This window comes from Haliotis asinina, chromosome 9 (assembly GCF_037392515.1).
Source record: "Haliotis asinina isolate JCU_RB_2024 chromosome 9, JCU_Hal_asi_v2, whole genome shotgun sequence".
Taxonomy (NCBI): Eukaryota; Metazoa; Mollusca; class Gastropoda; order Lepetellida; family Haliotidae; genus Haliotis; species Haliotis asinina.
Genome location: NC_090288.1, coordinates 56,310,906 through 56,324,209, shown reverse-complemented (window position 1 = coordinate 56,324,209; position 13,304 = coordinate 56,310,906). Strand labels below are relative to the sequence as shown.

The 13,304-nt window shown below is 37.7% G+C and overlaps 1 protein-coding gene across 3 annotated transcripts in view; it reads right to left on the bottom strand.

Annotated features, from left to right (window-relative positions):
* Window positions 1-11,712, bottom strand: part of LOC137296189 (DCC-interacting protein 13-alpha-like) — a 96,777-nt gene extending 85,065 nt beyond the window's left edge. For 2 of the 3 annotated variants that reach the window (XM_067827907.1, XM_067827908.1), the window contains exons 1-6: window positions 11,532-11,712; window positions 8,185-8,283; window positions 5,283-5,342; window positions 3,877-3,948; window positions 1,919-2,006; window positions 511-552 (exon numbers count right to left, since the gene is read on the bottom strand). In XM_067827907.1, coding sequence (XP_067684008.1) covers window positions 511-552; window positions 1,919-2,006; window positions 3,877-3,948; window positions 5,283-5,342; window positions 8,185-8,283; window positions 11,532-11,585 — 415 coding nt within the window. In that variant the 5' untranslated portion in view covers window positions 11,586-11,712. The remainder of the gene's footprint in view (window positions 1-510; window positions 553-1,918; window positions 2,007-3,876; window positions 3,949-5,282; window positions 5,343-8,184; window positions 8,284-11,531) is intronic. The other variant, XM_067827906.1, reaches the window with a different exon arrangement.
* Window positions 11,713-13,304: the final 1,592 nt, after the last annotated feature.

Here is a 13,304-nt window from a genome sequence, read left to right as displayed (position 1 = left end):
ACTGAAACTTTTCCATGGAAACCGAGTAAATAATAAACCACAAAAACCTGTAAATAGCAAAAGGCACCATTTCAGGTTCTGATCGATATATCTATCTTTTGCAGAAAGATATTGAACAGTTTTTGAGTTCTGCTCCAGAAACGAAGCCCACCACACCATTCGACTAACACTAAAATGTTCCATGGAAAAACAAAAAAATAAAAATGCCAAAACTCTGTAAATAGCAAAAGTTTGGTATGGAACGGTTTCTGAGTTATGCTCCAGAAACAAAATGATTACAGACGGATGGACGAACGGATGGACGGACAGATGAGGCGTCGACTATATCCCCCTGCATTAAAAACGTATCTGAGAAATACAAAGAAAAAGGGTCCTATTAGACTGTTTAATATTTGTTTAAAATTTATGAATCAATTTGTCACCTGAACATAAAAGCAGCATGCACTGAACCACTGATCTGATGTCATGGTGATGGAACTGTAAGGGAGATAACTCTAAAGCCATACTCACCATGAGATGCAATCTGGAACATTTCAAACATTGTGCTGATTTCTGAAACACAAACACAAACATAAAGAGAGAAAAAAGCTAATTTCATAATGGCACTGGACTAGGACTACATAGAAAACCTAAAACCCATCCTTGGTTATGAGGGGTGGGCCATTAAAGTTTTGTTGCCATATCCATTACCATAAACTCTGTAAATTGGACCCGTCAAGGTCCCGGGGTAGAATAGGCCTTCAGCAACCCATGCTTGCCATAAAAGGCGACTCAGCTTGTCGTAAGAGGCGACTAACGGGATCGGGTGGTCAGACTCGCTGACTTGGTTGACACATGTCATCGGTTCCCAATTGCGCAGATCGATGCTCATGTTGTTGATCACTGGATTGTCTGGTCCAGACTCGATTATTTACAGACCGCCGCCATATAGCTGTAATATTGCTGAGTGCGGCGTAAAACTAAACTCACTCACTCACTCACTGTAAATTGATAAAATATCTTGTTCTCGCTTTTAGTAAGAATTCCTCATATCTTCAGATATATGTTTTGGGTAATCTGTGATTTGAGATCAGTGGAACTGAATTGTCCAAAGTGGGCAGGAATGTTGACCTCAACAGTATGATTTATGTGAACATGGTTCCACTGTTTTTAACAAAATCCTGTTTCAAACTTGGCCTCATCAAATAAATTCTTTTTCAGTTTCTTTTGTGTCTGAAGTGAAATGGCACCAAGAGTAGAACAATATTTCAGGACACACTTGACAATTTCTCCACCTCCTGCTTTATTTTTGCAGTTGGGTGAATAACTGAATTAGGCATTAAAGCAATTATCAAATTCCCTATATGGATATTGAACAATAGTTTGCTGAGAGGCAGAATTTATATAAAAAGGATATTGGATGAAGATAGACGTTTATGTCATTCTGTGTAAATCTTTCATCACAATTTTGAAAGCATAACCAATATTCCTGGATGATGCTTTAAATTATAAGCAAGCACTGTCATGCACTGTCTCATCTTATTGGCCAAAGTTTACTTTATTATTGGGTAAATAATGGGTTGAGAGTTCAAATTATCATGATAATGGATTTCAGAGCTCAAATTATATATGAACTTTACCAGCTTCAAATTCTGAAATACTGGACTACCATTTACAATTATGGAAATAATGGATTTAAGAGCTCCACTCTTCAAAATTAAGTTGAGGGCGCAAAAAACAAACTAACGGATTTGAAATCCCCAATTATCAAAATAACAGATTTGAGGGCTCCAGTTCCTTAAATACAGGACTTGGGAGTTCCTACTATTGAAACAATGAATTGAGTGCATCAGTTATTTCAGAAACGGACTTCAGAGCAGTAAAATATCAATGGCCTTAAAATCTCAAATTAGACAGCTGTAAAATGTGAGATACTTACCATCCATGTCTGCCTGAAGGAACTTGCTGAGTGGGTACATCATGGTCTCTGAGAACTGAGATGCTAACACCTGCTGCACCGAACTGATCTGAACACAAAAACAAACCTTTACATCTCTCATGAAGCAGAGGGAATGACATATAGAAATAAACACACACAATTACTCCATCTATACCTCTCACGAAGCAGAGGGAATGACATATAGAAATAAACACACACAATTACTCCATCTACACCTCTCACGAAGCAGAGGGAATGACATATAGAAATAAACACACACAATTATTCCATCTACACCTCTCACGAAGCAGAGGGAATGACATATACAAATAAACACACACAATTACTCCATCTACGCCTCTCATGAAACAGAGGGAATGACATATAGAAATAAACACACACAATTACTCCATCTACACCTCTCACGAAGCAGAGGGAATGACATATACAAATAAACACACACAATTACTCCATCTATACCTCTCACGAAGCAGAGGGAATGACATATAGAAATAAACACACACAATTACTCCATCTACACCTCTCACGAAGCAGAGGGAATGACATATAGAAATAAACACACACAATTACTCCATCTACACCTCTCACGAAGCAGAGGGAATGACATATAGAAATAAACACACACAATTACTCCATCTACACCTCTCACGAAGCAGAGGGAATGACATATAGAAATAAACACACACAATTACTCCATCTACACCTCTCATGAAGCAGAGGGAATGACATATAGAAATAAACACACACAATTACTCCATCTACACCTCTCACGAAGCAGAGGGAATGACATATACAAATAAACACACACAATTACTCCATCTACGTATCTCAGGAAGCAGAGGGAATGACATATAGAAATAAACACACACAATTACTCCATCTACACCTCTCATGAAGCAGAGGGAATGACATATAGAAATAAACACACACAATTACTCCATCTACACCTCTCACGAAGCAGAGGGAATGACATATAGAAATAAACACACACAATTACTCCATCTACACCTCTCACGAAGCAGAGGGAATGACATATAGAAATAAACACACACAATTACTCCATCTACGCCTCTCATGAAACAGAGGGAATGACATATAGAAATAAACACACACAATTACTCCATCTACACCTCTCACGAAGCAGAGGGAATGACATATAGAAATAAACACACACAATTACTCCATCTACGCCTCTCATGAAACAGAGGGAATGACATATAGAAATAAACACACACAATTACTCCATCTACGCCTCTCATGAAACAGAGGGAATGACATATAGAAATAAACACACACAATTACTCCATCTACACCTCTCACGAAGCAGAGGGAATGACATATAGAAATAAACACACACAATTACTCCATCTACACCTCTCACGAAGCAGAGGGAATGACATATAGAAATAAACACACACAATTACTCCATCTACACCTCTCATGAAACAGAGGGAATGACATATAGAAATAAACACACACAATTACTCCATCTACACCTCTCATGAAACAGAGGGAATGACTTTAGAAACATACACACAGTAACACACCAGTTACACCTCTCACAAAACATAGGTAACAATACATTGAAATATACACACAAAACCAAAAAGTCATTGAACCTTTAACCCTGTCTATTGGCTCAATGTTTTGGAATCCTGAATCATATCAGAACCTAATTTGAATATATTTCTTTACCGCTGAATTATGCTCCAAAACAATGTCATGTATTAAGTCTTTGAAGGGCATTTAGAAGTGAAATACACAAGAATGAAGATTTTATGGGTATCAACTTCTTTATTATGAGAACACAACGTTTCGGAGTTAATGCATTTTGATGAAGGAGTAAGCATTAACTCCGAAATGTTGTGTTCTCACAATAATGAAGTTGATATCCACAAAAATCTTCCTTCTAACGTCATGTATTCCTATACACTTACATCATCAAGGTAACTTGCAAACTGATTGAGAGTTGTGGTTAAAATACTGTTTTCACTTTCCAGGGGGAATTTCTGAAACATAAAACCCAAACATACACATATGAACAAAACATATATCATACTACACAGCCATGTAAGAAATACATTTGTGTGACGGAGGAATATTTTTTTTCAAATGAAAATATTTATTCACCACAGTAGGTACATTCATGTTTACAGAGTGATAATAAGCTTGTACATGTTCGTAAAACATGACACTATGCCCACTGCTGTAAGTGGTAGTATTCACAAGAGTAGGTATGTTTGTTATACAGAGATGATATGATTTTATACATGCTGGTAAATCGTGGCACAACAGTCTATATTGTAAGTTCACAAAAAGACATACGTTAGATATATAAAGAGGTGACATAAGGTTATACATGTTGGTAAGTCATGGCATTGCAATTGATGATGTAACTGATAATATTCACAACAATGGATACATACAAGCATATATGTGAGTGTGGAAATTGGTTTGGTTTAAGACACAGTGGCCAGTATTTCAGACATAACATAGAGACCAAACTGCTAGTAAAGCCTGATGTAAAGCAGAGCCCCCATCCACAAAGATGTCGTCAAGCTACAACATTCGTAAGCATAAGATTAACTAGGTCATAATGTTACGAACGCTTTGTGGATGGGATCCCACATGAAGCCCACATCCAAGGTAGTTATGGGCCCAATGCTGACAGACCTCAAATGAGTAAGGGTTTAATCCGGGGAATTTGAACCGTCATAGGCTTCTGACATCCCAAAAAGAGGCAACTCCACATAACTAAAATTGCAGCACAGAAAAGAAAAGACTGGGGCACTAGTTTCCACTTGCACTTTTCAAGGAACAAACATGGCATATTTCAAGGGTTTTTCTTTGGTTATTTGAAAAGGATAAATTTGATATACATGTACACACATATTCATTTTGTATTTGTTTTTCTATTAGATTATAATTATTACGATGACTGTTCAAATTGATAGTTTACAGATTTACTTAAAAATAATCAACACAAAAGGAAAGAAATCATGTATAACTTACTTAGTGCTCTAATGGAATTATCACTAAACAAGCTTTCATTGACAAGGCAACAAAGTAAACAATAAAAATGAAACAAAGAAATATCACTTAAATGTTTTAGTATACTGATAAATAATCTCTGGCAACTCATTAAACATATGTAGTAAAGTCGTCAACATCCTGCCCACCTGCTCGAGAATCATCAGTATATTTTCCTAATAAGCACAAAACATTAATCTATCTTTCTATACCAAAACCATCCCCATGGTTACATATTCTAATATTTTTCCATACTGAATTTGTTACCTCAAAATCCATACACATTAATGTGTGGTTTCAGTACTTGACTTACCTGCACTTCATATGTTCGGAGCTGCTGAGCTAGGGCCTGAGTTGCTGCACACAGCTCATTCTGCACAGAGAAAAGAGTGAGTGAGTGAGTGAGTTTGGTTTTACGCCGCTTTTAGCACTATTCCAGCGATATCACGGCAGGGGACACCAGAAAATGGGCCTCACATATTGTACCCATGTGGGGAATCGAACCCAGGTCTTTGGCGTGACGAGCGAACGCTTTAACCACTAGGCTACCCCACCGCCCCCACAGAGAAAAGACCTAGTCAGTGATGGGTAATATCATAGCACATCAACTTGATGTGGGAGAAGGAAATGAGTTGCGTTTTACAACTCTTTTAGCAATATCTATGCAATATCAAAGTGAGGAAAAATAGAAATGGGCTTGACACTTCACACATTGTACCCATGTGATAAAATAGAACCTGTCCGTGTTGAGAAAATGCCTTAACCATTGAGCTAGCACACCACCCCTGATGTTTTAGGAACTGCAGATGTGAATCACATTTGACATATTTAACACTATCTTTAACCCACAGGTGTGTGAATGTAGCTGTCAAATGAACAAACATGATCAGTACATATCTATGATTTGATCTGATGATCATAACATACTGGAGTGCCAAAGGGAGGCAGCTCTGAATTGTGCTAGCAGAATGATTGGGCAACATTTGCCCTTGACATCATGGTTATGTAAGAAACATCAAAGAACTGTTACTACAGACCTAAACACAAACATATCAAACTGGATTTTTATAAACACACACAACAAATTACTGCAAATTTAAACCTTTGAAGCAAAAAACTACATTTAGAGCATCTTTTAAAAATTGCGATGTTTTTTTCAAATGACCATGCACTGAAGTATCCAAACCATGATGCAAAGATATCAGCCTTATACACACATAAATTGTATTGTGTACCATGTCTGTAAAGATCACTAAGGTGTCCCAGACAATTAATCAATGACATTTCTTATCAAGGACAACACGATTAGTAAGGCCCCATGGGAAGAGCATCAGTGTCATAACAGGATAATGATGACCTGGGTCAATATGTTAAGATTCTACGTGTTGAGAGGGAAGTGTACCATAAAACACCACGACACGCCCAGGCTAGTCCAGTTGTTGGCTCGAACTTTATCACCACATTAGTGTAAGAGGTGGTGTGAAGTGATGTTGAGTTCAAGGCTGTGGTACTTACACTGAGGTACATGTGGTTGCACACTTGCCTGGATTGATGTCTGTTTGATTGTCGCCAGCATAACAGTGATACTGTGCCGAAGTTTGAACATGACACCTGACACAGACTCCCAGACACCAGACCAAAACAACCATTGTTTTATTAATTAATATCTTCTGGAATGACCCAGACTGGGACCTGACCATCGACCTTCCGATCTTCTGCAGATGCTTTAACCACATAAGAAGGAAAAACTTTTCTTGGCACTTCGACCAAAGAAATAATTCATTTAATGAGGGTCATCCTGGGGTCACTCAGCCTTGCAGCCTTCTAATGTCTTCTGCTATTCACACATGAAGATGCATGTAGTTACTAAGACAGTCATTAGTTAATGTTAGTGTATCACACTTACAACTATCTTAGTGCTAAGAGAACTTAATCTAGGCCCAGCTTACTATGTCTGTCATATAAGGTGACTGATTTCTTTAGTTACACACTAACATTAATCAGCTGGAATACTGCAGACTGCAACAAACAAATCAACATACAAATCTCCCACTATTCAATGTTCACTGTCATCACTCTACTCTAAAAGCTTCAGTGCAAGGGCTCTAAATCCAGGGCGCTGATTTTCAAAGATCTCTTAGCGCTGAGATCGTCGTAGGTTAATGTGAATGTATGGCACTTACGACTATCTTAGCACTCATCACAGTTGGACCATCATGCTATGAATACAAATGAAATCACACTGAATTTTCCTCCAAGCCGTAAACCACTTATTAAATAGCAACATTCAGAGCATACTCTGACATATTCAGATTTGACCTCTCGACATATGGCTTTTGTGGAGGCATAACTGAAAAAATGACCTGAAAATCAAAGAGGCAGTCCATCAAAGGACAGAGATATACACCAACAATAACCTCACTGACAGCTTATATCACTAATAACACATGAATATTATGCACAACAGTATGAAATCAGTGACGTCACACAGCGCGATAATGCAGCTCAAGCTAAACCCATTCTATTACCCACAAATCAAGAAATGGTATTCCTTAAGTGGATGTCACCTGATTTTTTGTAGTTTTATCTAGTTCATTGAAAAATTAACCCAAAACATATTCACTGAGCCCATTAAATGTCATGGAATTACTTGAAATTTAGTTACCACCTTTCCAAGGATTGCAAAAGAGAACTTTGACAATGGGCCTTTTCTAAATTTACAATGGGCAACTGTCATTGTATAAACAGTAAACAATTTTAATGTGCCATTTTTCATCCTAATGTGCAAAATGACCCATGGTCCCTGCCTTTCCCAATCCCTGCCTTACACCAGTGTTTAATGTTCCCCAACACGCCTGATTGATTTAGTAAAAAGTTAAAAATAAAATGCAACAATTCAGAAATGAGAGCAGAGGTTACTGCTTTCAATGGTATTTCAGAAAAATAACAGTGTGCAAGCTATATGACTGGCATAGCCTGTAACGATGCAAGTTTCAAACAGTCACGATTTTGGTGAGGACTACTGATACAAATTGACTACTGATGGCAAACATAATTGGGATGGAAATGGGATACATCCCCTGATCAGAGTGATGGCAATCCCAAGGGACATAACTATGCACATTAAAGTACAGTGACACAGTCAACTTGGCCCTATAATGGGAAATGAGAATAAAACAGAAAGGACTGTTTGAAAATCATGGGAAGAAGCTCACCTGTGCAGACATGACTCTCTGGCAACAACTATGCAGGTTGCTGGTGTACTTCTTCAGAATTAAAGCATCTTTTTCAAACACTGACAGAAGACTCCGTGTCTGCAACAGTAAACATAACACTAGTAGTTCAATCATCAACAAACCTGTACCTGTACCCATTGTAACACAGTGAACTAAACACTGTTTACCACTGTAAACTAAACACTGCAAAATATTCGATAAACATGTGCCTGTACCCATTGTAACACAGTGAACTAAACACTGTTTACCACAGTAAAGTAAACACTGCAAAATATTCGATAAACATGTACCTGTACCCATTGTAACACAGTGAACTAAACACTGTTTATCACAGTGAACTAAACACTGTTTACCAGTGAATTAAACACTGTGAAATATTCGATAAACATGTATCTGTACCCACTGTAACACAGTGAACTAAACACTGTTTAACAGTGAACTAAACACTGCAAAATATTCGATAAACATGTGCCTGTACCCATTGAAACACAGTGAACTAAACACTGTTTACCACAGTGAATTAAACACTGCAAAATATTCGATAAACATGTACCTGTACCCATCGTAACACAGTGAACTAAACACTGTTTACCACAGTGAACTAAACACTGTTTACCACAGTGAATTAAACACTGCAAAATATTCGATAAACATGTACAAGTATTACAACAGTAATAGTTTTCATAGCCATCACTAGATTGAATAACAGACTGAAAGGCATCTAACTTCAATCAATTTCCATTCACAATACATCGGCAATTTCCATGCATCATGCGTCATTTAATGTTACATGAGACAAAAATATAACTACCACGAAGTACCGAATGAGTTGCTATTGGCAGCGGGGTGTATTGCAATGCGCCTTGCTGGTACATGGGGCACATTGAAAATAATAGATGAGTACTCAGCCAATCAGACATTAATGCGTGAGGGAAGATAATTATTGATATTCCATTTCTTGTGTGATCAATTACCTGATTTCTCCATATGGTTATGAGTGAGTTTTATGCCACATTTAGCAAAATTCCACCTATATGGTGGAAGTCTGTAAATAATTGAGTCTCGACCAGACATGCCAGTGAATAACAGCAAGAGCATCTATCTACATAATCGGGATATGATCATGTGTCAACCAAGTCAGTGAGCCTAACCACCCGATCATGTTAGTCGTCTCTAACAACAAGCATGGGTTACTGAAGGTCAGTTCTGACCCAGATCTTCACTAGTTACACAGTTCTGAGTTTCACCTCCAAAAACAGAAATTCTTGAAAGACTGGTGGTTTTTTCCCAAAATCTGACCCTTTTCCTTGAAGCACCTGTCCACAATGTATCTACCTAGGAATGATTGAGTAATTTCCTTCCTGGTATGCACATTTTACACTTCCAGTTTTCCCAGGAATTTCAAGTGTCTTGCTTTCCAAATATTGCACATGCTAATGCCTTTCATTCTAATGGAAATTGTTGTCATATGTGAATAATGTATACTACGTTGGTATAACAGTTTTCAGTTTAATGGAATTTGTTGTCAGGTACATACTACATGCTTCAGATTTGTCAGTGAAATGGAATGAGTTGTCAGTTCAATATCAGCAACAGCTGGAGTTGCCATGTCCTCCTTCTACCCATTCAATCTGCTACTTCCAAAACAAGTTGGTCAATAAACATCAATGCACCTCTGTCAGGTTTCACCCATTGATTTATATTATTCACATAAGCATATGCACTGATTTTGTAGCTTCCACCTGAATTCAGGGTTAGAGAAGACAAAATGGATCAGTTGGTAAGCTTGGTGATGTGTCATCATACCCTGATGATGTGAATATTTGCTCAGTTACTATTGTGTCAGGTCCTGACTACAATATTTACAGTAATCTGCTATATCGCTGCCATATGGCTGGAATACTGCTAAGTGCTGTCAGTGAGTGAGTGAGTCTAGTTTTATGCCACACTCTGCAACATTCCATCATCATGGCTGTGGTCTGTAAATAATCGAGTCTGGACCAGACAATCTAGTGATCAATGCTAAGTGCAGACAATAAAATTTTACATTAATTAATTCAGATCTAATAATAATATATATAAACTACTGATAATAACACATTTACATCTTTCCAACAATAATCTCTACTGACCTAAGGCCCTCTAGAGCCTATGGCTAAAGGTATATATAAATTTCCTCAATGTGATTTAGTATACAGAATATCTGATTAAATTCATTATTTCTTTAAATTGTCTGTCACAAATTATTCGTGAAAAACTTCCTGGTGGAATATCAATATTCTATGAATTTCAAGGAAAAGAGCACTTGAAACAAGTCATGAAACATATTTCAGAAGACGGAAAAACAAACAGAAGTAAGGTCAAGGAGAATCTGGCACCATTAGTGGTCAAGAAATAAATCCTGGTTATACTTTTTCAGTTTCTAAAAAACAAACAGGCCCTTTCACAACTCAAATGACCCAGCTCAAAAAAGCTACAGCATATGCTTATTTCTTAAAAGTCACATCCATAACCATCATAAGCTGCAGCAAGCACATGCAATTTAAACTTTAAATGGCTCCAAGACTACAAATCAGTTCCAAATGATTATTGAAAGTTAGACATATCGAATGTGCTGTGAAACATTATTCAGTTAAAAAGGTTGAAAAAGCCATTCAGTTAAAAACTACCAATACAGCTACAGACACTCAGAATATTTAGTTCCAGTCATAATGCATTAATGCATTGCTGAGCATGCACTGATCCATTACATACCAGCTGATCAATGAGTAAGGAATGCAAGCATTGTCATAAGCTGAATCAATCAATGAAAAAGTACTTAGATGTTGTCATTCTGTTAGCTTGATTATAGACAGTGGTTACATTTATTGCACTGAACAATCACACAATTGCGGGTCATCCATCAATGGGACCAATTAATTACTGAGGTTTACTTGAGAGACGACCTGTGAATCATAACATGCATAATAGGTATCTGCATAACCATGCATACACAATCTTAGCCCTAAATGCCGACTTTGCAACAGAGAAACAGCTGATATATCGCCGAGGTAGCTCGAGATTAGCTGCAGAGAAGTCCAATGTTTATGTCAAAAATGAGCACCTGTTAAATGCATTACACCGAAAAACAAATTCTTAAGAAATGCATCTCAATTCATATTTACCACAAACACCATTAAATCCGCCATGCGCTGCATGCATACATATGTACCAGAAACGATTTCAATTAAAAGGGTTATTTATGACTGGATATTGACAACTGCACCGACAAGTTGGGGTCACTCCCACTCGATAGCATGTCGATTTCAATCTGCCAAACTAAATACCTGAGGGCTGTCTTCCAGTGCCTCTTCTAAGTGCAACTTCTCTATGTCTGGCATTTTGAAACATATACAGTTAGTCGACCACTGTTACCGCGCTATTATCTGAGAGCAATATATCTCGTAGTTGTTTACTGTCTTCGGTAGTTTTCATGACATTCTACCGCCGACTGCTCGCATACTATTTGTCTAACAACCAATCGACGGTTAATCCTATGGGCAACCACCGTTGTGTGTGTTTCATGCCGACATCCTGTTTGTTTAAATCGTTAATTTACAAACAACGGAATAAATCGTGTTTCTTCGTTTTGTAAGTCGTTGTTTTAGGTCTACGATACATAAGTGAATACAACTGAGACGAGGTAACGCTTGAAGTATTCATGTTCGAGTAACACTGAACTATCACATTTTGTATGTTTTTACATAAGCCGTAGACTGGGGTTAAGTTGTGGTTTGACGATGCTGTGAGAAAATGTTATGCGTTAAATACAAATTACCATTACTGAATATGATAATTCTCTCAGAATTCCCGTTCAAGAAGTGTTCACTAATTTCTGGAATTACTGGCTGTGTAGGAGACAGTTTAGGCTAAACGAGAAGAGTGAAATATGTTTCTCTAGTTCTTTTTCATTACCATCCAAGGTTTTCATATTATTTTTGTGTGTGTGTGTGTGTGCGTGCGTGCGTGCGTGCGTGCGTGCGTGCGCGTGTGTGTGTGTGTGTGTGTGTGTGTGTGTTTGGGGGGTGGGCGGGGTTGGTTTGTTTGGGGTTTTTTAAATTTTTTTCTTGGACTTTTTTTTATCGTTTTCTAACCTAAACATTCCTTCAGTCAGTTGTGTAACTTTTACGAACGAACATCAAGAGACCCGCTTAAGGCACTTTTTGGAGACCCGGCTCTTTTTGCGCTACTGGGTGTTAGTGAGCGTAAAGCTAATTTTGCATCAGGAGACTATACAGACAGACAGAACAGTTTGTTTTTGTGTCACATGAATGTACATTATGCAAAACATACCCTGCGCTTATTAGAAGCCCGACGCTTATTTCTTGGCGCCCATTAGAGGTGTCCTCCCATTTATGGGAACTCCCTCCCAGTTATGAGACACGTTAATTAACGGTTGAGTGCACATGGCTGGTGCTTCCACATGCCTACAAAGAAAGTGGGAACTCCCCAGTTGCTGGAGAATACCCATAGGAAGCATGGTTCATAAATGAGTTGATTAAACAGAAGACAAAAGAGCAATTATTGTTTCCAACAAAGAACATCGATAGACACACACAAAATGAAACAGATTAGCAAAGGTATGGAGCAGCCAGGCCGACATCGATACTTCCTGAAGGCCTGCCATATAATAGAGATCAAAACAGCCGTTTATAATTTTATAAATGAATTATCTTTAAAACAGGTATTTCTATCAGAATTAATGATTGAACTAGGTAGATACCCCTCTGTATATCCGTAGGCGTGTCATATCAAACTAGACTAAAATGTGATGCTGTAATGGCAAATTGAATATCATTTCTTAAAATGTTGTGTACAATTTATATTCCCCAAATGCTGATTTTAGTTTCCCGTTCTTATTTAGTGTCAAGCGTATCGTATCATTTGCTTTTACAGCTGAACATATTTGTTACTTGTTAGAACTTAAAACCACTGATTGCCTATTGAAACATGACGGTGTTAATTTACGACACTGAAAGGCGAAAACGAATGTGTCAGTTTTACTATTTGCTTTTAATTTATTATTTTAAATAGGCGGGGGATGGGGGGGGGGGTGGTTG